Below are 27,688 nucleotides of genomic sequence, written 5' to 3'. Positions count from 1 at the left end.
TGTCTTTCTCCATTAGCGTGGTCCCTGATATAATCCTTCCACGCCAAGGACCTGTCACAGCTGTATGTTGAAAGTGGGATGCACTTTCCTGCCCCTTGGCTCGGTTTCAGCTCAAATGTTACCTGTTCAGAGAGGCCTGACCACCCTATCTAAGGAGAGCCCCCCGCCCCTCTGTTCTTGCATCACCCTGTTTCTTTCATGATGGTTAGCACAGTCTGTAGTTATTTATTTATAACCGGTTTATTACGTGTTTCTCCTAACTAGAAGATTGAACCTTGTGCAGGCAGGGACGGTATCTCTCTGGTTCATCTCTGTGTCCCCAGTGCCCGACACAGTACCGGGGGTACACTGTTGGTGCTGAATAATTACATGTGAATGAATGAAATTTCTCCTGATGGAGTTATTAAACTGGAGGTTGGGAACTGTTTTGCCCCCCTCCCCCCCGTAGTTTAGGATGATAACTTATGGGTCACGAATGTGTTGCTGGTGGCCCATGTTGTAGATGGACTCCCTTTGGGCCTATTAAATGAGACAGTTCAACTATTAAATGAGACAGTTCAACTAGATGATCTCCAAGGTCTCTTCTGGTTCAAAAGGAGGGCAGGAGGGTGAGAAGTGGGAGTGTGTATAGATGAAAAAAGATTGGCAGAGGTTTGGTAGTTGTTGAAGCTGGGGGATCAGTGATGGGGGCTCATTGTGTTCTGCTATTGCGTATGACTGGGATTTTCCATAATGATACATTTTATCTAAAGGGTCTGTAGTTCTTTTTGAATTTCTTTGTTGCCTTCTCCCATCCCCGACTGTGCATGTTTGATCCTGACCCTAGACACTCATTCTCAGAGAGCTCATCCTTTCTTAGTGCTTGAATTACTACCTCTGTAGGGAGGTTTTTCCAGTGTGCGTTCCTCAAGATTGGCTGCTTTTCTGCCTTTCAGTTCTGTATTTTCAGCTTCCTATAGGACAAGTCCACCTGACTACTTAGAATTCCCCAGTTCAGTAAGTGGACTGCATATGGTCCACATGGTTTGTTGCTGGACCCATCTTTCTGATGCAGGTATGGGGGGAATTAACAGACAGCTTAGCTTCCTGAAGCTATGAACATAATCGCCAAAAGATCTGCTAGTAAGTGGTCTGTGCAACCTGCTATGATCCACTTGGAAGATCCACTGGAAGAGCTTGATATGGAAGCAGCATGGGGGGAAGGTGGCAGAAGGGTAAATAGGGACTGTATCAGGTATCTAGGGGTCATGCCTGATTGTTCTTCTAAAGCTTCAAAGAATTTTATAGCCATTAAAAACTTTTCAGGACCTTTCAGCTTCTTATCTGTGCACTTCATTTTTTTAAAAAACTTAATTAATTAATTAATTAATTAATTTATTTTTGGCTGCATTGGGTCTTCGTTGCTGCGCGCGGGCTTTCTCTAGTTGTAGTGAGCGGGGGCTACTCTTCATTGCAGTGTGCGGGCTTCTCATTGAGGTGGCTTCTCTTGTTGCGGAGCACAGGCTCTAAGGCGTGTGGGCTTCAGTAGCTGTGGCACACGGGCTCAGTAGTTGTGGCTCGCGGGCTCTAGAGCGCAGGCTCAGTAGTTGTGGCGCACGGGCAGAGTTGCTCCATGGCATGTGGGATCTTCCCGGACCCGGGCTCGAACCCGTGTGCCCTGCATTGGCAGGTGGATTCTTAGCCACTGCACCACCAGGGAAGTCATGTGTACTTCATTTTAAAAGCCCTACGATCATGACTCAGTGTTGATGATGAATAGTGGATAAGATCATATGTTTCCAGGTTTTTTTTTTGTTCTTTTTTTTTTTGCGGTACGCGGGCCTCTCACTGTCGTGGCCTCTCCCGTTGCGGAGCGCAGGCTCAACGGCCATGACCCACGGGCCCAGCCGCTCTGTGGTACGTGGGATCCTCCCAGACCGGGGCACGAACCCGTGTCCCCTGCATCGGCAGGCGGACTCTCAACCACTGCGCCACCAGGGAAGCCCTGTTTCCAGATTTTTAATGCATCTATTATAAGCCATGTGTATCTTCAAACCTACATTTGTTTACATGGGACCAAAATGTCTTTAAATTTCTGGGCACTGACTCATAGAGATATGACGTGTTTTGACTAAATGAAGTGTTTTTTTCATCATTTGAAAGTACAGTTTTCCTAGCTGTTTTTCCCCCCCCCGTAAAATCTCGGTTTTAACCCACATAATCTTGAGAGATATTTTCCAAAGTGGTTCTTTTCCTCACAGGAACATGCATTTCTCATTGGACCAATGGAACTCAAAACTCGTTTTGAAATTAAGGCCCAGAACAATAAAACTTGATGTCTTCTCGACATAATCTTTTAATACTGAAAATTGTATTATCCCAAAGAACAATGTCAAGGCAAAAAAGGAAATACACGCAGCATCAAATAAATAGATAACAGACCCTTACTATCAGAGGACTGAATTCAAAGGAAATTTCAATCAGTGGCCTGATTTCAACACTACTCTTCCTTCCTGTACCTATATACAGACAACACATATTCTCATGTATGTGGAAAATAAGCGTTTCATACTTACTTGAGGGTTGAGAGTATGATTCCAGTGAAGAAGGGACTTATCTCCAGTCTAAGATAATTGCCATGTTTACTGAGGGGTGGTGATAGCTCTCCTTCCCACAGTCCAGGTGAGCGATGTGGGTGACCCAGTCATCAGACATCATCTCATTCTTATATGGAAGGCACTCTGCTAGCTGTTGTAATGGAGGTGAGGAAAGGAGAGTCCCTACCCCTGAGGAACTGAAAAACATGATGCAGAAACAAATGGAAATATTTGCATTAAGAAGTGCCACAAGTGACTTCCCTGGCGGTCCAGTGGTTGGGACTCCGCCTTCCAATGCAGGGGGTGCAGGTTCCAGCCCTGGTCGGGGAGCTAAGATCCCACATGCCTCTCGGCTGAAGAGCCAACACATAAAACGAGGCAATATTGTAAAAAATTCAATAACGACTTTAAAAGTGGTCCACATCACAAAAAATCTTTAAAAAGAAAGAAAGAAAGAAGTGCCACACAGAAACAGTGTGACGTGATAGGGCAGCTGAAGGAGACTTCAACAGCGTACAGGCAGCGGGTGGAGGCGGGACCGTGCCGGCGAGGAAGCAGCGTCAGCGCAGAGGCACGACCTGGAATGGTGGCGCGTGCCGTGCAGAGCCCGCGACAGCGAGTCATAGGTACAGGTGTGGGCAGGTGATGTGTATTTCGGGCTTGAGAAGAAAACCGTTGGCTCTATGGGACTTGGGTTGGAGAGGAAAGAGAGTTAACCGAAGTCAGGGCGAGTGGCTTGAATCCCACGCCTGTACCGTAGTCCAAGTGTGGGATGACAAGGGTCTGTATCTCTCAGCGGCAGGGAAAGAAGTGGACAGATTTGACCAGTGTTTCCGAGTTGACTGGAGTTGATGATTATTAGGTGATGAAGGAAGAGTTCAAGGTGGTCCTAGAATCTCAAGTAGGCGATGGTTCTATCAGCAGTAGGGAACAGAGTAAAGATAAGGGTGAGAGTAACATTCTCAGAGACGTACTAGAACCCATCCACGTGGAGATACTCAGCAGATGGAAAGAGGCGTAGTGACTCTAGAAATGGGTTGAAGATGAACAATTACCCTGGAATTACGTTTGTTCAGAGACAGTATGTAGTGCTCAGAACAGCAACGACACAGCTGCCTTCACGTGGCTGACACAGCAAGAGGAGCCACCGCAGGAACCTGAGAACTGATAAGTTACGGGCGGTGGAGAACCAGGGGTCCTTAGGGTCATGGAAGCCATGGAAGGAGAGACTTAAAAGAAAGGTGTGTGGGGGGGTCTGTGCTGTGGTCCTGTTGAAGGCTTGCCCAGGATGAGGCCTTACATGGAAGCATTGGATTTGTTGATGTTTGAGAGAAGGTTTAGAGAGAAATGATTAAAAGCCAAATTCAGATACAACAAAAATAGCTTCTTCCTAACTAGGTTCATAGACTCATACTTTATTGAGAGCTATTTCCTCTCCCTTTTCCTTGGCTTACCTGACATGGCCAAAATATTAATCTGAAACATATCTTCCAGTTTACTGTTATTTATTGAGAAAAATTCTGCTTCTTATTTTATACTTTTTAAAAAGTGACTGAACTGATTGTTTTATATTTTATTCTTTTTTAAAAATTAAAAAAAAATTTAATTAATTTATTTTTGGCTGCATTGGGTCTTTGTTGCTGTGCGCGGGCTTTCTCCAGTTGTGGCGAGCGGGGGCTACTCTTTGTTGCGGTGCGCGGGCTTCTCATTGCGGTGGCTTCTCTTGTTGCAGAGCACAGGCTCTAGGCGCCTGGGCTTCAGGAGTTGTGGCTCGTGAGCTCAGGAGTTGTGGCTCGCAGGCCCTGGAGCGCTGGCTCAGTAGTTGTGGCACATGGGCTTAGTTGCTCCGCCGCATGTGGGATCTTCCCGAACCAGGGATTGAACCCATGTCCCCTGCATTGGCAGGTGGATTCTTAACCACTGCGCCACCAGGGAAGCCTTATATTTTATTCTTAAAAAGATCTATGGTTTGGTCATTTCAGCATTTGATATAATAAAAGCCTAATGATCCTGAGATGAAAGTGTTCCCTAGCCCTGCTGGAGAATTACACTCACTTAAACGGTGAGCAGGGCTGATCAATACCGTTCATTCACAGGTCTGGATCAGGTCATTTCAAAGTTCTGACCCATCACTCATGTGTTGCTTACCGTGGTGTGGGCTCTGCTTCTGGGTAGGTCCAGTCATCACTTGGTGAGAAGTATTAACGATTTTAACATTTTTCCCCCTTCCTCTCTATTACAGGCTGGGTAGGAGGATGTGTCTGGTATCTAGAAAGGAGAGCCTTGCAGGAGTCACCTCGTAGGTTCCTGCATCTTCTCAGGAACGTCAATCAACAGTGGGTTACATTTCAGCACTTTAACTTCCTCAGGCACATGGTACGTTGAGAAGACCATCCTCACTTTGTGCTCCCTGCCTTTACTTTCCCTGTATGAGGGGACTGTAAGAAGAGTTTTAAGAAGTACTCTTTGAAAAGGACTTTTATTTCATGTGGTCTGAAGTTTATCTACAACTTTAATCCCTTGTTCTGTTTATACTTAACTGAAACCAGAATAATTCTGGTGTCTGAGTTTTAAAGTATGATCTTGAACTTATTGATTAAGTTTGGGAAAAGATTGAAAACTGCTGGCATGTTTTGACTAGGCCACAATTAGGAAAAGCTGAACTGTTATGATGCAACTTTTTAAATTCTTTAAAGTTCTGTGAATACATCAGTAATACAGAAATAATTGCTTTAACCGTGTGACCTTCCTGTTTTCTAACATCAGCAGTGTATTCAAAAGTCTTTTAAACACATGCCTTTCTGAGCAGATTCAAACAAATTGAGTTTGTGATTTGCTGGGCATTTTACAGTGGGCGTTGGTAATATAGCTCAGTAGACTTTTGTCCAGGTCGACTTCGTGGTATCGGCAGTGTGGTAACTTACATTTGCCACTTTCTCAAATGGCAAAGAATCATAGGATGAAGAAACGACAGCTAAAAACTCATGATTTCAGTGCAAGCAGGAAAGAATAGCAAATTCATACTCTGAAGTCCTATTTGACATTTCTCTCACCTTTTTTTTTTAACTTAAAATGCCCACTTTAACTTTTAAAATCTTAATGAAGCACATTGTTTTGATGAGAGATTTTAATTTCCAGAAATGTTCAGACTTTTAAAGTTGGGGATCGAGGATAATGGATGTTTAGAAGAGAAACTCAAATATGTTTAATGCCTTTTTTATGTAAACAGAGCTCTGAATTCATTCATGAGTTTGTAACTCCTTTCTAAGATGAGTATATGTAATTTCAAGTCTTTGTGATGTAATGAAAAATTGCTTAACTAGTTATCAGGATAGGTTGCTCCAAGTCCCAGGAGCATCTATAAGTAACTAGTTGTTGATTCTTTTCTCTGTCAGTTTATTTCCGAGCCTTGGTTTCCTCATCTGAAAATTAAAGCGAGAGATACTAATAATGATCCATCTTTTTTAACAACTTTTGAGAACATTGGATGAGATACATATTCGATAAACTCTAAAGATATATGTTATATAAAACTGTAAAGTGCCTCAAGGATATTAGTCATAGGTACTCCTTTTGCTAGTAAGTAATAGAGATGATCTGACTCTAAAATCCAATTCTTTCCCCACACCCACTGCCCTAAGGTCACTGAGCCCTGGGTTGTGTCCCCCACTGAGTACGTCTGCACGCACTGTTCACCTGGGAACATGGAAAGTCTACAGGTTGCCTTGGCTCTTGATTATAGAAAACTTTTTCATTGTATTTGGAATATGCAACCTCCAGTTTCTGGTACTACATGGAGGGAAATTCTGGGGGAGATGAATATGAAATAAATTTATCTTTCTTTCAAGGAACTTAAATTCCTAGGATTTTCTAAGCCGTAGAATTTGAAAAACCAGTTAATTGTATTCTCCATATTTCTTAGTAGAATGATTCCCATGTAACACTCTAACACAAGTTACTTCAGTGAGTATTTTTAAAGGTATAGGAAAATCTTTTAGGTATTTTACAAGTTGGACTGATGGAAGGTGCTACTGAATAAACATTTAAGAGCATTTTGGGCCTTGGTTTCCTAGTAACGTGTACCTTTTTTATTCAGTATGTCACACAACTGAACAGAAGCTTCAACCAGCAAATGAAACCAAAGCCGGAACCAGTGGCATCTCCTTTCCTTGAAAAAGCATCTTTGGATGAGGCCAAAGCCGAAATATACGAGATGAGACCTCTTTCACCCCCAAGCCTGTCTCTGTCCAGAAAGCCAAATGAAAAAGAATCAATAGAACTCGAACCCACCCCAGTAATTGAAGGCTCTATAGCTGTGGGAACAGAGACAAAAGAAGAAAAGCAGTGGAAAGAGATGAAGCTGCGTGTGGATGATTTGCCAGGAATTTTGGCTCGGCTGTCCAAAATCAAACTCACAGGTACTTTGTTTTTCCAGTCTAGTCAGATTCTTACTTGAGAGTGGTTTGGTTTTTTTTGTTTGTTTGTTTTTTGGTTAAACAAAATGCTAATTTTGTTATTGCCCCAAAAGGAATGATTTTGAAACTACGGGTCCCCTCTTAGTACTTTTCCTCTCTTCAACTTAATTGGGATTTGAAATCAAATTTTTGGAATTCTGTTTACGCAGAATAGTAAATAGTATTACCCTAAACATATTGTACTAAAAATGGTCTCTCTTTTATTTGCAGTTAACACAGAATATTTATCCTGCTTATTTCCTTGTCTTTTGTGTGTTCATACCTACTACCCTGTGACGATGCAGTAAGATAATGTGTTCCGTTTCAGTTCTGGAAACAAGAAGGACTGCACTGCTGGGCTTGATGGGCAGTGAACACACGGGCCCTGGGACTCCCAGCTCACTGTTGTGCTTTGCTTCTTGTAGGGCCTCTGGGATTGTCCCACATGTGTGGGAATGTAGATTGTTTCTCTGCGAAGAAAGCTGGTGACTACACTGTTGAGCAAAGCCTGTCTGATTTTGTAAATAAAGTTTTATTGGAACACAGCCATAGCCGTTGGTTCTGTGCTGGTGTCATGCTACCTCAGCAGAATTGAATCATTGCCACAGAAAACTTATGTCCTGGAAAGCCTGGAATATTTCCTGTCTGGCCCTTTAGAGAAAAAGTTTGCTGACCCCAGCTATAGAGCATGGACTAGTGAGAGGCAAGGATGATGGGAAGCAAATCAGTGGTGGTCAACTGAGAAATGACTTGGGGCTGAGTTAAGGAGAAAAGGGGGGAGAGAGAGAGAGAGAGAAATATTAAGGAAGTGGAATGAACAGAACCTCAGGTAGACGTGGTGGAGTGCTGGGGGCCATAAGATAGAAGGTTTAGGACACAGACTTACAAGGAGTCTTAACTGCTATTAGGGGAAGCAAGCCTTCCCCGGTCCTGGGCACTGTGCTCCTTGCTATCCTCCATGCGGCCCAGTTCTGAGAGAGAACGTAGAGTAGTGACCTCTGAGCTGGAGTCCCTGCCCTCAAATCCTCTCTCTCACTGGTTGAGTGACCTTGAGCAAGTTCCATACATCTCCGTGCCTCAGTTTACCCATCTGTAAAGTAGGGATAATAATGATACCTACTTCCTAGGTCAATACTGAGTTTTAAATGGGGTGACATCTGCAAATTGTGTAGAAGAGACCATGTTAAGACCTATACACTTGTTTCTTAAATAAATAAAATAACTTCGTCACCTGGGTGCCCCTGCAGGCACTTGAGTTTGCTGCCCCTGCTCTAGGACAACTTGGGGCCTTCTGCTGTGGAAGACTGGATGAATGGTTGTGTTGAGACTTAAGAATGTGAACAATGAAGGGAGAACCAGGTTTGGGGGGAGAACAGTTTTGGACACACAGAATTCGAGTTGCTGCTGGCATATCCAGGTGGAGAGGTCCAGTGGGCACTGGCTGTGAAGGACAGGAGCTCAGCTAGACCACTGGGCCAGAAGAGCAAGCGGTCTTCAGTGTAGGGTTGACTGTGAAGCCGTGGTGGTGAGCAGGGTTGCCAGAGGTCAAGTGTAGAGTGACCAGAGCAGAAGGCCAAGGACAGGACTTTGGGACATGTCCCCTTTTAAGGATTGCGCAGAGTGTATAATGGAGTCTGCAAGGAAATAAATGGTCAGAGGAAGGGAAAGAGGAAGTGGCTTTGCCACGGAAGCCAAAAGAAAGCCAGTCCATAAAGGAAGTGATCAACACTTAAATGGTAGAGGTCTCCTAAGATGCCTGGCTATGAAGTTATTTTATTTGGCAGTTAGGAAGTCAGCGATGACAGCCTGCAAAGTCAGGAACTAATTATCAATGTTTCTTGTTAGAGTCTCAAACGAGGTACTTTAAATTATTAATTTAAAATAACGTCTTCAAGTTTGTTTCATAATGCTTATTTCTTTAGGGACAGATAGGAAAGGATAATAACTGGTTTAGGATCATTTGGGGGGGGCTGGGGGCACATTTTCCTTCCCTTCATACCAGATGTTGTATTGGTTTTCCTTTTCTGTACCTTATAGTGCTGTATATCTGAATAGGCATTCCAGATGCAGGGTTTGATATTTAAAACATGGTGTCTGAAATCTAAAGCAATGACTACATCCCTTCTTTAATGGTACATGTTGTGCTCTATTTATGTTGCTTGTCGACTTACCAGTCCCCAGGTGTCAGTTGCTAAGGAGCATACGTGGCACGTGTGTTCAAACGGGGCTTCTGCTGTCCCCTGAGATCAACTCCCAGAGGCCTGGGACCGGACCCAAAGCTCTGCATTTTGGCACGCATGCAGATGATGTGATGCCGGTGGTCCTGGACCACCCTTCGAGAAAGTGAAGGAAGGGTTGCACAGGCAGAGGGCCAGGCCCAGCCCCAGTGGCCTGGAGGATGTGGGAGAGCTCGCGCCTTACTTCCCGTGAGCCAGAGCAGCCCTTGCCACCACTGGCACGGGAGCAGCCATCTGGGGGCTCTGGACCACACAGGAGAGATGTGCACAGGCGAGGTATACATCTCGGAGGGGGCAGAGAGCAGCAGCCTCCCCTGCAGCCACAGATGGAAAAGCCCTGGGCAGTAAATTTGTCCTCGGAGCATTTTATATATTCCATGCCCCAGGCTTCTGGACGAGCTAATTGAATTAAAGTCATTTCCTTCTGCTTATTCCATTTAAAGAGGCAGCACCCTTTGGGTGACCCCGACCCTCTTATTTGACCTCTTACCTCCCTGTTTATTTTATTACTTGAATTCACACGTCTTGGAGTCAGCAGGATTTTTTTTTTTTTAAAGCAAATCCCTGGTATCTATAAATTGATTTCTTTTGGACTCTTAATATCTTGGGCAATTCGTTTATGGCTGATGATAGCCGAGACAGAAATACCTGGGAGTCAGTGATCACTTTTAGAGAACTAGTCTTCCTTTCTTTGCCTCCTTCTGTTTATAGCTGAAATACGCCGAGGATAACTAACTATAGATTTAAGTGAAGAGCCACACAGTGACATCTTTGCATTTCCTTTGTAGGATAAGAGGGTGGCAGTGGGATGATGCTTTGGCATTTATGCCAGGATCTGGGCCAAAGTTTGCAGGAGATAATGCCATTTAAAGATTTTTTTTTTTCTGTGAAAGGAAGTAAGACTGAGTTTATAAAGAAGTAATAATATGTCTCCCTTGAGTTTCTCTTGCCAGCTGAGCTATTTACAATATGTTTTTGGAGTTTGTTGCAAGGACCACACTGGGGTGAAGAAATTTTATTTGGATTAGGATCATAAGAAGCTTTGGTGATTCAGCTGAGTTTATACTTAATATGTGTCAATAAAAAGCAGAAATTTTTTCCTGAATAATGTCTGTGCTGAAAAGCTACAACACATTTTCTGAGACCAGAATACTAAAATAGATTGTTTATTGGAACCAATAGATTAGGCTGTCCATGGAACTGATATAAACTACAGTCTGTCAGTGTATAGATTTTTTTTCCCCTAGAACCTAGAATGCTGCTTTTTATTAAAAGGAAAAAAAAAAAACAACAAGAATAGAGGATACAATTTTATTTTAGATTGCTTGTAGTTTTTAAAAGTCAACGTACTGTAATCATCAGCTCTGAGATACTGCGTAAAGGATTTTTCTCATTTTCATAAAAATATTAGTTGAGTAGAATTTTAATTTTTAAAATTTTAATATATATTTTGAAATAAATACCTTAATATTTATATACTTGTTAAATGTTAAAGCAGTATTTTTATTAGTATGTGTTTACTTTTAGAACAAATAGATAAGCAAAAGTAAGACGAATGGAATCTCCTTATAAGTCTACCCTCTCAAAATAATAACCATTTTGATGATTTTGGTGTATTCTAGAATGTTTTTCTATACATGCCATTCAGATATTTTTGCTTTTTAAACAAAAGTAAGATCATAATGTAAATGCTTTCTGTACTTTTTAAAAAATTCTGATTCTGTGCATATCTTTTTGTGTCCCTGCGCTCACCCTGTTTTTGATGACCTTCTCTTTTAATAAGTAGTGTTGTCTGAAGACACAAAAGCACATGATAACCTACCACCCAGTTTGACGTGGTGTTGTTGGACTTCTCTTGCATTTTAAGCTTGAGGATAGAGGCTCTCAGTTTCCATTACTGGTAAAACATTCCTGTGGCCCAAAGGAGACACAGAGGCAACCAGCAAGGGAACTTTTTCTCTGAAAAGGTTTTTCCAACGTGTTTTTGAAACCACAGAGCCAGCATCCTATTTTTTCCCAAGTCTGGTTTCTCGTGCCATCCGCTTCCATGCTCAGCACACAGTGTGTCTGTGCCCAGCTTTTGCCCCTGTGCCCCCGCCTGCTGGGCATACCCGCTGTGCAGGAGCAGTGTTGGTGTGGGGCTTGCTCTTTGGGTTAAGGTCCTCAGATTCATCTCTGCCTCGGCTCTGTGAGAAGTACGTCTGGGCCAGGCCCTGCTTTCTCTCTGGTGTGACTGCTCTTCTCTCCCTCCAGCTGTGATGCAGCTGCCTCCAGACAGTCCTGCTGTTGCATGAAGTGGGTCCATGTCGCCGTGGTCCACCCTGGCCTCTGCTTCTGGTCCCTCACCCTCCACAGCAGCCAGGAAGACAGGGTCCCGTCAGATAGCCTTTATTTCCCATATTTATCCATTTTCTTCCCACTTGGTATTAAGGTAGTCTAATTTTCTACTATTCAAATAGTGAAAGTAATAAGTCAGCTCTCAGCAACTGTCTTCAATTTCACCTCATCTGCACTGTATTTAACAAACATTTCTTGAGGGTTTTAGTATCCTCTCTTTACTTAATTTATTGCTGATGTAGGTTTTTCTCCAATTTTCATTTTTATTCCATCATTTCATTTGGTTTCTGGTAGGAGTGGGCCACGTAGATGCCTCAGCCAGTGTTCTAAGTTAGATGAAAAATGCATTTATCTCGGCTATTCTGTTTTCTATTGATATAATTGTTTTAAATTCAGTTTGATGTTATTTGGATTGATTGTAAGTGTAAGAGGTGTGGTAGATGCTCGAAGAATGTAGAGATAAATTTCACGTGGATGATAATCATTCTCAAAAAAACATTGACAACTTTAAAGAAGAGAAGGAGAAAAAGCTATGAGTTGAGAATGGGCTCAGCTCCATGTAACTGAAAACTTGAAGAGCAGTGACTTAAGCAAATAAAGGGTTTATTACTCTTTTGTAATAAACCTCAAGAGAGGTTTATTACTCTCTTGAGTCTGAAATTAGGAGCCCAGAACTAGTGCTCAAGGATGTTGTCTACATAGCTGGCTGCTGTTTTTTGCTCTGTTGTCATTAGCTTGTGGCTTTTGTCCTCAAGACCACAAGATAGCTGCCACTCCCCCATCATCATGTTATGTTCCAGGCAGAAAGAATGAAGAAAGGGGATGGTGTAGAAAAGCAGAAGCCTCCTTATGAGACTTGGCCTTTTTAGGGATTTCCCTGGTGGTCCAGTGGTTAGGATCCTACACTTTCACTGCCGAGGATGTGGGTTCGATTCCTGGTTAGGGAACTAAGAGCCCTCAAGCCGTGCTGCCTTTTTACTTGGGAAGGGAAGCTTTTGATAGGAATGTCTCCTTATATCTCATTGGCCAGGACTGTACAGCATGGCTTTACAGCTAAAAGGGAGGTTGTAAAAAATTCTTTCCTCTATCATTTAAAAAGCCAAAGCATCTGAAGTCCAGCCTAGTCAACTCTGTCGGTATCCAGCTTCTCTGTATTCTCATAGCACCCACCGGGCTGTCTCATTATGCAGTGTATCCCCTCCCAGGAAGAGGATGCAGGGCTGCCCACCTCTTCACCCCCAGTTTTCCAAAGAAAATAGAACAGCACCCCTAGGTCTGCTCTGGGACTACACCACACGTGCACTTCACATGTAACGTGTTTAAATGAAGACTGCTTTGCCACCTCAACATGCACTTTCCCAGTGGTGGTTGTGGACGTGTAGCCATCTGTCGGCAGTCTTTCCCTGTCGTCTTGATAATCAGATACACATTTGAGACTCCTAGTTTGTGCTGGGGAGTTGTCAACCCTGGACTGTACAGTGAGGAAGGCCACCCAGCCCAAGACTACCTTGACAAGTGTAGGTTTTAGGTTGACAGTGAAACTTGAGCTAAACAAGGGAACGAGCCAGGTGGTCCCATGGAATTTCCTCTTTCCTTTCTTTGTTGCATTTAACAGTCACTGAAGGCTTTGGCATCCTAAGTTTTCTTCCTCACCCCAAATTCCATCATCGACCTAGGGGACTTCACTATCTTTAGTGGTTCTGAAACTCCTCGAATCGCTTGTTATAATGCAGATTTCTGGGCTTCATCTCCATAAGCCCCTTCCCTCAAGGTCTGGGATGGGGCCTAGGAATCTGTATTTTAACAGAGGGCCCTGGTAGGCGTGGTCCCCAGAACATATTTGAGGAGCTCTTCTTACCTGGAGAACTCATTCACCACCTCTGTACCACCTCATCTTCATTCTCAGCAAACTACCTTGCTTTCCATTTCAGAAAAAAATAGAGCTTTAGTTCTCATCAAGTGGGAACTCAGCAACTTCCTGCAAACCGAATTTATCTGAATTCTCACCTGTCATTGCCTCTTCTCCCCTCTGCCTGTTCCCCCGACCCTCCCCCCCATCAGTGGACGGCTCCATCACCGTGGCACCTGGGAGTCCTCTTAGACTCTGCAAACGCAAGCAGGCCTCCCTCCTCTGTGGAGGGCGGGTTAGTGCATCTCTGGAGGAGACGAGACGATTGCTTCCCAACCCTGCAGGTCAGAAATGCCCAGGTGCCTAATTAGCACTTGGGGGTATTATCAAGGGCTTGGTTTCCAGTTCAAAGCGAAACATGGTAGCATCTCATTTATTAAGATTAAGGAACGAAAAACTTACAGAAGTGAATTTAAAAGAATGTTACAGGGTTATCTCTAAGTACTAAAAGTAGTTTTTGCTCAATACCATTATTTTTTTATATCTTAAGGGGGTGGATAGTGAATTGAGAAGTTAAGAATGAAAAGAGGAGTGCTAACATATCAGTGATTTGCTAAAAAAAAAATACAGGGGCCCGCTTTTTATCTGTATTCACACAGGCAGGGGAGGAGGGTAGGTCTGTCTGGCGCTCCGTCACCCTGCGGCCTTGTCCTTGCCGTCGCCCTGCCTCTCGCAGTCACGTCTCCCCGCTTCCCCATCGCAGGCCAGCTCCTCCTCAGCCTTCGGTCACACCTCTGAGCTCAGTGTGAGCGGGCACTCGGTCGGGAGCCCTTCACCTCCCTCACGGCATCCGTCCGCAACTGCACCCTCTGACATGCTCCCACGCTCTGTGGCCATGCCTGCTGGCTTGTCTGAATCTTCTCCGGCCTGTGGGCACCAGGAGGCCTGGGACCACATCCATCTTCCTGCCTTGTTGCATTGCCAGGGCCTCGTTCCTGTTCTGCCCATAATAGGTGCTCAAAAAGCAGAAGCTCGATGGGAAAAAAAGAAAACTAATGAACTCTGTTGCCACCATTTGTAGAATTTGGAACAGCTTAGCCTTTTAATTACAAATAATTATTTTACTGTGATATAATAGTTGAAATGTTTAGTGGTGACTGAAAAGTATTGTACTTGAACTAGATGACCTGGGGCCCCTAGATTTCCTCTGTCTGCTTTGTATAGTGTCACCTTCACCTGTTGTCATTGATAGGAAACTGAGAAAAATCTTCGTTATTTTAATGAAAAGTGCTCAACTGTTTCTTCTTGCCAAACTCATTTTTCAAAAAGTGTTTTTACTTCTTAAAAGCTTGATAAGCATCAGTTTTATGGAAACGTTTTTTAGTTAGTTACAAAGGTTGTAAAGTGTTGGTTAGTAAGTATATTGAAAAGAAAAATTTCTTTATTGAAAAGGAAAACTAAAAATAGGACGACAAAGTAGAAAATCTTTGATGGTTCAAGGAAAAACTGTGATTGAAAGAACACTCTTAGGGCCTCACTCGGTGTTGCATAATTAACTTGGATATAAACAGCTTTTATTTATGTGTTTTATTTATGTGTATCACCGACCTGATAGCAATTTCATCTTCCTTTTCTGAATGCCGTTTGGGTGCAAACCCAGCGCTTCCTCGGGACTGTACTTAAATGTTTCCTTTTGGTAACAGTGTTGCTCAGTAAATTTGAAGTTAGGGGTTTTAATTTGGTTTTAGGATTTTTAAGACCAGCTCTGGTCACTGAGTATGAAAAAAAGAAAGGGGAAAACTAGAAGGCCCGGCAAGTTCTTAGTTTTGCAGCTGTGTTATTAAAAATCTCCACTAAAAAGTCTTTATCTTTTAACCAGAAGTGGCTATGGTTTGTAATCAGTTACCCCCTGATTGACAGGCTTTAATGTAGCTGAGAAGAAAGTACCGTGTCTCTCATCAATTGACTTTTCATCTGAACATAACAATAAACGTAGAAGTCGCCACCTTCCTCCGTACACGTGTGGGTAAGATAACCGTTGGGACGGTCGCGGAACACGGCCAAGCTGTGGAGGCTAAAAACTCTTAAATTAGACATTGAACCATTTGAAGCTTACGGTGTTAACAGAAATGAAGAGAGAGGAAGAAATCATTAAGTACAGCTACCAAGTAAAAATACATGCTCGTCTGAAAATCAGAAAAAACTTAATTCTTGCCTCTGAATTAAGGTGTATAATTTTGAACTTTGAGATCTGCTAACAAAAACATTCCATTGCTTGGAGGCACCGGTGAACAAAACCACGTACAAATTCATTAACCGCCTGTTCTTGGGCAGCTTTGTACATAAAAGAGCTTTCAAGAGATTCATCACAGGCTTGTAGGATTTGGGTTATAATATTGCATAGTATCTGCTATCAAGGATAATGAGATGTAATAGATCACAAGGATAATTTGAAATCTATAGAGAATCTCAAACTCTCATTTAGCCAGTGGTTTCAATCTTTTGAGCAGATCTTTTATCAGAGTTGATAACTATCCAAATTGACTTATTGGAGTTTTGTTTTTCACTTAATTCTTTTGGGGCCAGGGCTGAAAAATAGCGAGGCCTTGAAAGACAGAGATAAAGCAGGATGTAGATGACCAGTGTGTGAATATAATCGTTAGAGTTATTTCTAAATGACGATCTCAGAAGAGAAAGCACCTCCATTATGCTTATGCTCAGAGACCAACAGTTCTCAGAGTATTGAGCCTTTATCAAAAAAAAAAAAAAAAAAATCGTTCCTGACAAAGCTGCTGCTGCGGGAAAACCTATTGCTTATTGGAAAAGGCGAAACCCTTCAGTGGCTCCCGGCTGCCCTGGAAAGCACACTGTGAGCTGGAGCTGGGGAGCCTGGCTACGCGTGCACGCAGGACGTGCAGGCGGCGTCCCCGCAGCGCGGGGCTCCCTCCTCTGGGACCTGTGGCCGTCCCCCTTGGGACCTGTGGCCGTCCCCCTTGAGACCCGTGCTGCAGGGGCGTCGTGGGTTATGCGCAGGGACGCCGTGTCCTGCGAGCCCTGCTGGCCTGGTGGTGGTTTTGTCATCAGCTGGGTGGTGCGTGTGTATATCTTCCCTTCCTTTAGCGGAATTTTCTTCTGAAAATGAGTCTTTGGAGTACTTGCTACAGTACATCCCATAAAACAGAGAGCCAAATATTATGCCTAAAGCGTGTAACTCTGGGTTAGACGGTAGATTGAGTTCACTGCCGCTGGTTGACGCCTGGATCTCCGTGTATAAAATCAGACGTAATACCCACCAATGCTTGCCTTGCTTTTCATTTTAGAGCAAGCTTCTGCAAAGTTTGTTAGTCGTGTACTTTATCAGTAAAACAGTTTTAAGTGCACGTGTGTATATTTATAAAATGTTTATGCTATTGTATATAAATATGTCATATATAACAAAAATGTAAAGTTACTTGTAAGTAAAATTCATGTATTCTTACACCAATGTATTATATTCATTTTAAGATATACAAAGTGTGTTTTAAAAGAGAGGGTTGAGAAGTCAAATATAAGTGAAAGTTCTCATGTTTTCTTCCCATAAGTGCAGTGTTTCCGGGATTTAAATAAATGTAAAGGCACTTTGGCATTGCAAAGTGCTTCACAAATGTAGGTCTTGTTTTTATCACTATCATGGTTAGTCCACATTTCTTAAGGACTGCACTCCGGGCACTCCCCTGGACGTTCTAAGACAGAGGCGCGTGGAGCTTGTGTGAAGTGTTTTGCTGTTTCTCAGAGTTCCTTAAGACACCACTTTGAAATATTAAGTCTAAGCATAGTGGCTGGAAAAATACATCATCTTGAAGCGCATTTTAATAATTACCAAGAGCACTGCTTATTAAGTCCTTATTACTTGCCAGGCACTGTGCTGAGTGCTTTTGTTATACTAGAAACCAGTGTTTCTCTAAAAGGTGTCCCTCAGTGTGGACAGGAGCATGGAGGCTCCGCGTGGCTGTCCCGTGGACAGTACGCCTGGAGAGACAGAGGCTGTAGGTAGTGGCATTTGCATGATTGAAGGTTGTACTAAGAGAGGTTAACTCGGTGTTGCTCCAGAGACAAGGGTTCTATCCAGAGGGAGTCGTCCTGACTTGATCTGGGAGAGAGAGAGAGAGACCCATCCGACAGCTGGAGCCCTTCTGTGCAGGGCTGCCTGGGGAGAAACCGCTTCCTGTTGCCAGATCCGGGGATAGTGTCCATTCCTCCATCAGGACAGAGATGAGACTAGTTGACCCTAAATTCCCTCTGACCTTTTAGGGCTTTATTATTCTTGGAGTCACTGAATTGCGTTTCGCTCCTCTGCTTGTACCCATTCCGCTTATTCCATATTGAAGGCCCGTGTCACTGCCTTAAGATCCCTCACGCCACCTGTGTTTGCACCATCGCCACCCTTGCCAGGTCCTCTCCCTGCCCACCTGGTTCCCTGCAGTGGCCTTTGCATGGTTCCTGAGCGAGCTTTCCCCCACTCCGGTCAGTCCTCTGTGTCCTGAAGTCTAGTCTTCCTTAAGTGCCACCCTTGTTACAGTTTCACACGTTTTCTCTTACTGCAAGCCATAATACCACAAACTTTGCAGGTTAAAACAGCACGAGGTTCTTACTTTGTAGTTCCTAAAGGTCGGAAGTCCAGGTGTGGCCTGGCCGGATCCTCCACTCAGGGTCCCCCTGGGCTGAAATCACTGTGGGCCGGGGCCGTGCTTCTCCCCTGGGGCTCGGGGGCCGCTGGCAGAACTCATACCTTTGCATCTCTGCGTCTGAGGTCCCCGGACCACTCTGCTCCTAGCGGCCGCCTGGGCTTCTTTGCCATGTGGTCCTCAGGTAGCTCACACGGGGAGGCTTGCTTTCTTCTAGGCCAGCCAGGGTGTGCCTGCTTGCGACTGTTTGAAAATCTAACAACCTGTTTTTAATTATAGAGAGCTTCTCCCTGGAGGAGGCAGGCAGACCAGAGACCGCATCTGGTCACTCCTTGTCAGCGACGGCATCTGGGAGGACGTGGCCCTGACCAGTCTTAGGTCCAGCCTGATGGTTCCAAAAAGAGTTGTGGGTAGAGCTGCAGCTGTGCTAGGTGTCAGGGCTGCCTTTGTCACCATGCACCTCCCTAGGTGGCTGCTGAGTCTCTGCATGGCGGTGATTGTGGCTGGGCTGGACCTCCACCCACGAGCCAGGGGCAGGTGGGAGTGGGTGCATCGGGATAGGGGTATCCCTCTTCCTTGGACCTCCAGAGTCACCCCTGGGCCTGCAGGACAGCGCTTCTGGGCTTCTGTTGGATGGGTCACACTTCATTGGCAACATTGATTTTATGTTTATTTGTGAAGGGACAATATGAGATTACCAAATAAAATATAATTTCAAGTGCTGTGAATGAAAGAATATATTACATTCACTGTTAATGAGATCCTGGTGCTGCAAAGTGATTCCATGTAATGAATCCCAGGAAATCAATGAACAGTTTAATTACCATTGTGGCAGTGCTGTGTGAGAGTATTGCTTTGGTCAGTTTTACAATTTATCAATTTTCTTTTCCTTTCTTTAAATTAATTGCTTTGATGAAGTAAGTATAAATACATTCTTTGTTAGCTTTTGATCTTTTTTTTAGAAATGTGTTACAAAATTCAGATTTCTTCCTTTTTAGTAATACTGGCCCCTGTATTATAAAAAATAATGGCCCCTGTATTATAAAAAAATACACATTTTTTAATGTGTATTACCGTTTACAATTTGTATATTTTTAAATGAGGCAGTATTTCCATTTTGTAAATTTAATCATTGCTAAGTCTTACTAAAACGTTGTCCTGGGCTTCCCTGGTGGCGCAGTGGTTGAGAGACCGCCTGCCGATGCAGGGGACATGGGTTCGTGGTGCCCTGGTCCGGGAAGATCCCACATGCCGCGGAGCGGCTGGGCCTGTGAGCCATGGCCGCTGAGCCTGCGCGTCCGGAGCCTGTGCTCCGCAACGGGAGAGGCCCCAACAGTGAGAGGCCCGCGTACCACAAAAAAAAAAACCAAAAACCAAAAAAAAAAATTGTCCTTTTCTCTCTGTCATTCTTTTGTAAACTGTTTTCTGTCTCTTCTCAACTTACCACTTGACCCATCAGTCAAAAATTTGATGTGTTTTCTGTGTTTATTGTCCATTACCCAGTCATGCTCTGGGGGCAGATAAAAAGAAAAACACTGCTTTTGTGTGTCTGCATACCCTTTTCAATTTTAAACAAAGTGAATTTTCTTTTTACAGTATTTTTAGCTTGACAGTTCAGTGACTATGTTGCTATCTTTTCCACTATGGTGGTAATTGATTTTTAAAACTTATTTATAAATCACAATACAAAATATTGACCTGGATATTTAGAGACATCTAAAGTTGTTTTTTATTTTGGTGACTCTAGATTTTACTAATTATATATTGAGAAAGTTATCATGGATTTTCTACACTCTTTTAACTTACCATAGATGTTTATAAGTAGTCTACTTTTTTAAAAATAAATTTATTTGTTTATTTTTGGCTGCGTTGGGTCTTCGTTGCTGCATGCAGGCTTTCTCTAGTTGCGGCGAGCGGCGGCTACTCTTCGTTGCAGTGCGCGGGCTTCTCATTGTGGTGGCTTCTCTTGTTGTGGAGCACGGGCTCTAGGCACACGAGCTCAGTAGTTGTGGTGCACGGGCTCTAGAGCACAGGCTCAGTAGTTGTGGCGCACGGGCTTAGCCGCTCCGTGGCATGTGGGATCTTCCCAGGCCAGGGTTCGAACATGTGTCCCCTGTGTTGGCAGGCGGATCCTTAACCACTGAGCCACCAGGGAAGCCCAGTAGTCTACTTTTGGTCTAAGATTCAAGGTCTCAAAATAGAGTCAAGAATTATTTCAACTGATTTACTCTATGGAGAGAAGCAATTTACTGAGTTCCACTTTGAGAGGGAGAACCCTGCTGTCTCTTTTCCTTTGAATTCCCGCATTGACACCATGGGCCCTTTGTTCTTCGGGTACTGCTGGGAAGGAGCCTGGGTGTTGAGAACTCTTCTCCCAGTCCTGGCTTGTCGCCACACATGGGGTGACACGTGAGGAGCCACTGAACCCATGTTCAGGGCTGCTGAGTTGTGCAAAACAAGATGACTGATCCTAGAACACAGCCTGTTGTAAGGCTTAGCGGTTGATGTTGTGATGTCTGGAAAGAGTGACAAGCCTCCGCAAAGGAGGGTGCTGCTTGAGTTTTGCGCATCTCTTGCTAGGTAGGTATGGCTAGGGCTCCTGCCTCCACGGGCTTATATTCCATGGAGGCGCTGGAGTGTGACAAGTACCAGGAGGGAAATTGAAGGGTGATGTACCTGGGGAGAGCCTCCCGCACGTGAGATGGTCAGGGAAGTTCTCCCTAAGACGTGATATTTAAGACAAGATCTGAAGGGCGAGAAGGATCCAGTTATGGGAAGAGGCAGAGGGAACAAAAAGTACAAGGACCTTGAGGCAAAAAAGAGCCTGACCTGCTCAGAACAATGCCTCATGTCCAGCACGGTACCGATTGTGGGTTAGGTGTGCAGTAAATGTTTGTTGAGTGAATAAGTGAATGACTGGATCTGAAATACCTATCTTATTTTTCACTTTTGAGTGTAATGGAGTTAAAGGAAAATTGGCGTTTTTCTATAGTGAACACATATAGTTTTTATAATCAGAAAAATGTTTTGTAAAACTTTTTTTTTAATGAAAGATCAGCCTACAGGTCATGTTGTTGTAGTGAATTGTTTCACATGGAGGGGGCTTGCTTGGCCGTTACCGTCTGGCCCTGCGTGGTGACGAGCTCTGCTCTGTTTCTGTGTTGCAGCCCTTGTGGTCAGCACCACCTCAGCCGGATTTGCCTTGGCCCCAGCACCTTTTGACTGGCCCTGCTTCCTGCTGACTTTTGTCGGAACTGGCCTGGCTTCCTGCGCTGCCAACTCCATCAATCAGGTCAGTGTGTCACCTTTCAGCTGGATCACAATTTTGTTACTTCTTAGATGATGATATTGTCACATAAAAAAAAAAAAACCTTCCAGGCTTGCACCTGTAACTGGGAAGGTCCTGTGAACCTGTGTCCTACAAGGTCTGGGACACAGAATCAATTTGTCTTTTCTATTGAGGGGAAAGGTTTTCACATATTTTCAGGGGAGAGAGTGTTAGAGTATCTGCCTCAAATGACCAGGATTCGGGGTTAGGAAGTGTTTTAGGGCCGTCAGACTTTCTCCTCTTACCCACTTCAGGTACATTCCCCTGCGCTTACATTATTATGTGCTGTTCTTTCTTTGGTTTGACTTGTTTGCGTTTTAAACCACCACTATGCAAAACAGTGTATTTTAAACAAGCATATCCAGCTTAAAAAAAAAAATCAAAAATTCAGTATTCAGTAAACTTGGTGTGTGGAGTCAGAATATATCAAAAAATTAATTAGCACATTATTTTTAATGCATCTTCCCCTCCCTATTATGTATTATTTTAAACATCAAAGTGATTCTCTAAAATAGTTTTTTCCCTCCGCCTGGTCATTGTGGGGTGCCCCAGCCTTGTGGCTTTCTCATAAGATGCTGTGGTGGAAAAGTCTTGGCTAAAACGTAAAGAAAGTCATTTTCATCACCAGAACACCCAAGAGGAGTTGGCACGGTTTTAAAACTGGCATCCAAGTTACCAGCAGGAAAACAGCTTGGCTGAGTGCATGCGTGAGTTGGTAGTCTGAAAAACATGAGTGTTTTCATTCGGTGATGCCGAACATCATTGTGGTGTTTACAATGTGTTACCAGCTTTTTGGAGAAGGATCCATCCATCTATTTCAAATGAAGTTAATTTTCTGTTACAATTTTAAGCATCAAAACAGTCTTACAGTGAGGTTCAGACAGCCCTGCTCCTTTGTCTCTCCTGTAAACCATGATGCCATCTCTTCCAAGTTGCTCCTACCCTTTGCTGCCCTCCCATATTCCCTGGCTAAGAGAACGGTCATGGTTTCACAATGAACATGTTTTTAATGAAAATTGGAATAAAAAGCAGTACAAGCAAAATGGATTTATGTGGCTATTTTGGGGTCTAGGTTTCAAAATAGTTTTTAAATTATTACTTTTATGTAATTGTAAATCTGGGTCAAAAGATTAAGCCAGGAAAACATTCTAGTTTTCAGGCTCCTTTTAAAAATTGAAGAACTGCATTTATCCTTGGGATATTAACTGCTGTCTTCTGTTTCAATTACACGGATTTTTAAATAGAGGCTTCAGACAAAAGTGTGGAGACTCAGAAAACAACAAGAAACTAATAAGCATCAAATGGTTCAGAAATGCCCCAATATTATAAAAGATAATACAGAATGGCCTTGAGTTGGAGCTGCCTGCCTCCGCTCCCACCACCACCAGAAAGAAAAAGGTGGTTCAAGAATTCATCACGGGGAAAAACCCTTCAGTTGTAGCAAAGAAATATCTGGAGGAAATAAATGATTTACATTTAGGCAGAAATATGTGGAAGCTGAACATAAACCAAGGTTTTAGAAATTTTAGAAGTTTAAATGAGTTTAGATGGCTATGTTAGTTCGCAGTCTGTAGGAAGTACGTTTGCTGCAGGGGGTGAGTTGGGTTCTGTTGGTTTTAAACTGGTGGGGTTCTTTCTGTGCTGACAAGTGGCAGTGCCTGTCGCTTCCGTTTGTCACCTCCGTAGGCTGGTTTCCTCGCCTGGCCCACCTCTCACGCACACAGCCGTCCTCCTCTTCTTCTGGAACTTTCTCACACCCTCTGCAGCAGCGTTGGGCGTGGCGTCCGCCCTTCATCAGTGCTATTGGACGCATGAATAATTTCATCTTACTGTATTCATCACATTGCTTCCTTCCTCTTGCCTTGGACTGTGATTTCATTGGGAAGCCTTGTAATTACTTAAAAATCTCAATGGTTTCCACTGCTGTCGAATTTCATGGTTATTATGGTATCAGTTAGCTTCTTAAATTACAGTATTTTCTAAATAACGTTGGAAATATTTTAGTTCTAGTGTTGTTAAGCAGTCTCATAAAATTAAAATAAGGGAATGTGAGGTGATTTTCATTAGTGCTTTTCTTTAGTGTAAGCAGAACGAAGAGCACAAGGCCACAAGAATTTGCCTGAGTTTTTGACCAGCAGATAAAGAAAGAAATAGTCCTTGGCAAAAAGGAAGCGCTTCCTGCTTTTTTTTATCTGCGACCCGCAGCATGTAGGATCTTAGTTCCCCGATCAGGCGTCGAACCTACGCCCCCTGCATTGGAAGGATGGAATCTTAACCACTGGGCCGCCAGGGAAGTCCCTTCCTGCCTTTTTGAGGGAGCTGGTGTTCAACTGAAAGAATGCAGATGTGTGGTTGGTGTGCCCGAACATTCTCCAGCTTCTGATAGAGTTCTATAGGGAGAAAATGTCCTTCCATCACGTTTATAATAGGATTCAAGTAGCATTTCACATTTTTTTAATACTTCTCTTAGCTGTTATTCATTTAGTTCTGAGGATTTCTTCTTCGTACCCTGCTTCTGTGATCTCTCTTTGTGAAAGTAGGAAAAATAAAGCGTTGGAAAACAGTTCTTACATTTCTTTTAAGGAGGGAGAATGAGGTTTAGCTTCTGATTTATGAAGTCCTGACTAATGCATAAAGAGATTCATGTATATGTAAGAAACCACTAACATGACAATATAAAAAGGAATTTTACACCCATGTTTTGTAAACCATATGCATACTTCATTTAAAGCCATAGGGCAGCTTGAAAGCGGGAATGCCTTCCAAGGATGAAAGCAATCCATAAAATTCAGCGACTGGAAGATAAAATGTTATATAGATGGCTTTGACTGATTGAATCTTGTAAAACGAGAGACCAAAAGGAAGAAGCTGAATAAATTCAATTAGAATGAATTAACAAGTTGAAAGATAAGAATTATCAGAAAATTATCATCACAGCTCTTGGCTATTTGACGTAACGGATACTGTAGTAATAAGCTGTATTGGGGATTATTTTACTTATGTTACACATATATGAATTTTTTTAATAAAGGTCAAGAGTGTATGTCAGTAAGTGCATTTCTACAGGATGAATTTTAACAGTGATTCCATTTTATGGGTGTGCCACAACTTTCCCAGCCAATCCTCTACGGTTGCAACTTTTTGCTTCTACAAGTAATGCCACACGCACCTCTGTTTTTAAAGGACAAAATACTGGAAGTGAAATTGCTGAGAGAAAGGCTACCAGCCAAAGCATTTATGAAAATGATTTAATGCTGGAATGTATGATCTTAGCAGAATAATTAATTTCTAATATTCATACAATGCTTTAGAGTTTACAAAGCGTATTTACATAAATTATTACTTAAGCCGTACAACCCTGTGGGGTAGGTGGCATTATTTCCATTTCTGTTTGTAAAACGTTTTGTTTTGCCGTTGAATTATTCTTTTTAAAAGCAACATTTAAAATTATGATGAAAGTAAAGTGTTTATTGCACATCAGTGAGAAACTGTAAGTAAAAATAACAGTAACATTTTTTATTTTATGTCCCCTTGTGCCAGGCACTGTTTTGTGTGAGTCACAGCAGAGAAAAAGCAAAAATCCCTGCCCTCGTATCTTGCATCCCAGCACCCAAATAGATCCACTGCTCTAGTAGCTTGTATCCCAGCACCCAAATAGATCCACCACTTACCATTGTCATTTATGTTATTACTGTGCAGACTTTTTTTCACGCACATACCTTCATATTAATTTCTCACAGAAATGATATATATATAATATGTATATTTTCTATATATTTTTTCTTTTAAGTAGTATGTCATGAATGTCTTTCCATGTCGATATTTGCTATATAGCATGATTTTAAGAGTCCTATATCGATATACCATGATTTGTTTAATTGGTTTCTCCTTATTTGACATTTTAGGGATTTTCAATTTTGGCCCAAATAAATAATGCTGAGCTGAAATTCTTGTAGCTGAATCTTTGAACATGTCCACAACTATTTCTTTAGGTAGATTCCTGGAATTGTGCCCCTGTATTAAAAGATACATAGTTTTCAAAATAAAAAGTTAAAATTAAAAAAGATATGTATTTTAAGTACAGCTTAATTTCTTCCCTGAAGGTCTTTTTTTGTTTGTTTGCTTCAAATCAACTTACGCTTCCACTTGGCAGTGTGTGACAGCTCATCACTGACGCTGCGTATTGGAAAATCTATGCTGGGTTTATAGGTGACCTTAGATGTGTCCTTTTAATTCAAAGTGTTTTGATTCCTCAGGAGGTAGAGTGGTTTTTTATTTGGGGAGACTGTTTAAATGCTTATTTGCCATTTCTGTTTGCCCATTTTGCTGTCCGATGCTTGCCTTTGTTTAAGAAGTCTCGAAGTACGTAGATTGGATTAATTTTTTCTCACGTAAGGTCGGAATATTTTCTGCGGTTTTTTGGGGTTGTTTTTGAAGTGCAGATGTTTCATATGTTTATACAGTCAGATCTTTTAATTTTTAATACAGGGTTTCTTAGTCTTGGCCCTCTTGACTGTTTTGGGCTGGAAAACTTTGTCCTGTGCATCCTGGGGTGTTTCCCATGGTCCCTGGTCTTTGCCCACTGGATGCTGTTAGCACCAACCCCCTAGTTGTGACGCCTGAAAATGTCTTCAGACGTTGCCAAATGTTGCTTGGGGACTTGGTTGAGAACTACGGCTTTGATGATTTCTACTTTTGGTTTCACTCTAGATCCTGGCTACAGCTCCTGCCTCGGGCAGTCTCTGGCTCACCTTTCTTCTTACGTAACTGCCCACTGATGGCTGGAGTGACCATGTGGCCTGGTTTATGCTGGTGTTCCTCGTGTAATTATTAACAATGCCCCTTTAACTCAGTTTAGACAAGAAATCCTGTGTCTCTCTCTTCATAGCCCACCTACGCCTTCCATCTTTCACTATAAGTGTGGTGTGGTAAAAGCATCTTTGTATCAAATGATTTGGGCTTGGGTTCTGGCTTTTCTACTCCCAAGTACACTGATTGGACCCGGGTCAACTGGCTTGCCTCACCTTCACCCTCTCTGTAGTTACGTGTTGGATCTACTGTCAGGCTAATTGTGGTGCTGTGTGTGCGCCTGCAAATAAGACCAAGAATATTTTCCTCCATTATTACTCTGCTGTTCGTAGATTGTTCAAGAAGTTTGGTGACTCGTTTTGTGTTGGATCTCTTTAATTTTTATAATATCCCTGGCATACTGAATACTACAGTTGCCACTTACTTTCAGGGTAACTGGCTCTATTGATGGGCAGCCTGATGATCCGAAATGTCTTCCTCCTATTGAGCCAAAGTCGGCCTCCTTATCCCTCCAAACTATGGGTCATTGCTCTCCTGTCTGTGACAGTTCAGTGTCCCTTCTTCCTTGTGACCGTGCTCCCAGTCTATCACTTCCTAACTGTGGTTAATAGGCTCTTGTGGTGTTGCAGTGAAATTATTCATCTGTAGCTCATCCCTAGGGAACGCTGAACTCCTTGAGACCAGTGATTATGATTTACTGATCTTGTCTGACCATCATCACCTCTTCCCACAGCATATAGCTGGCCAGGAGGGTGAAATTCCAAAGGAAGTCATACTGGGAAAAAAAGGAATATTTATGGGGGAAGCCAGGGAGAGTAATAAGAGATTTCCATAATAACAGTAGTCGCAGCTGACACTTATTTCGCACTTAACCAGCTGCCAAGTAAGGTTCTAAGCATTTTGTAAGTATTAGCTTGTTTGTTTAAATCTATGTTCATGGGATTTCAAAAAATGACTCCTTTGAAAGATGAAATAAATGATGAATGAATTCATAACCTAGACTGAGCTCTAAGAAGAACTATTGATGTTCTCAGAGACTTTATTTTGGAGAAAATTACAAGAAAGGCACAAAACGTAAGTAGAGTTTCAGATCTGAGAGGTAGGTTATAATTAGAGAGGTAAAGGAGATAAGGTCATGTTATCTTTGGGATCTAGTGTATCAGAATGTTGAAGAATTTTTATGAAAGGAAATGAAAGAGATCAAGAGGTGTGAATAAAATAGGGTCAAGAAGAGACCTGTTCTTTGTTTGATACTGACAGTACTTGAGAGACTTTTCATGGCTGAAGTAAGGTAAAAAGGAAGAGCTTTGGATAAAGAGCTCTGAATTATAGGGTGAGTAGGGCAAAAGAAAATTCACAGCCTTTTAAACTGTGAGAGGAGAGACAGATAAAGATTTTCCTGTTTTCTCAGTGAATATGAGATTAATATCTAAA

General features: G+C 42.8%; 1 protein-coding gene across 1 annotated transcript in view; it reads left to right on the top strand.

The window, feature by feature from the left end:
• The window catches only part of LOC132510683 (protoheme IX farnesyltransferase, mitochondrial), a 113,845-nt gene that overhangs the window by 1,120 nt on the left and 85,037 nt on the right, over positions 1-27,688 (top strand). The window contains exons 2-4 of the mRNA XM_060132873.1: positions 4,819-4,952; positions 6,673-6,994; positions 21,285-21,409. Coding sequence (XP_059988856.1) covers positions 4,819-4,952; positions 6,673-6,994; positions 21,285-21,409 — 581 coding nt within the window. The remainder of the gene's footprint in view (positions 1-4,818; positions 4,953-6,672; positions 6,995-21,284; positions 21,410-27,688) is intronic.

This window comes from Lagenorhynchus albirostris, chromosome 20, assembly GCF_949774975.1.
Source record: "Lagenorhynchus albirostris chromosome 20, mLagAlb1.1, whole genome shotgun sequence".
NCBI lineage: Eukaryota > Metazoa > Chordata > Mammalia > Artiodactyla > Delphinidae > Lagenorhynchus > Lagenorhynchus albirostris.
Note: the sequence above shows the minus strand (reverse complement) of the source record. Positions and strands in the feature narration are given on the sequence as shown.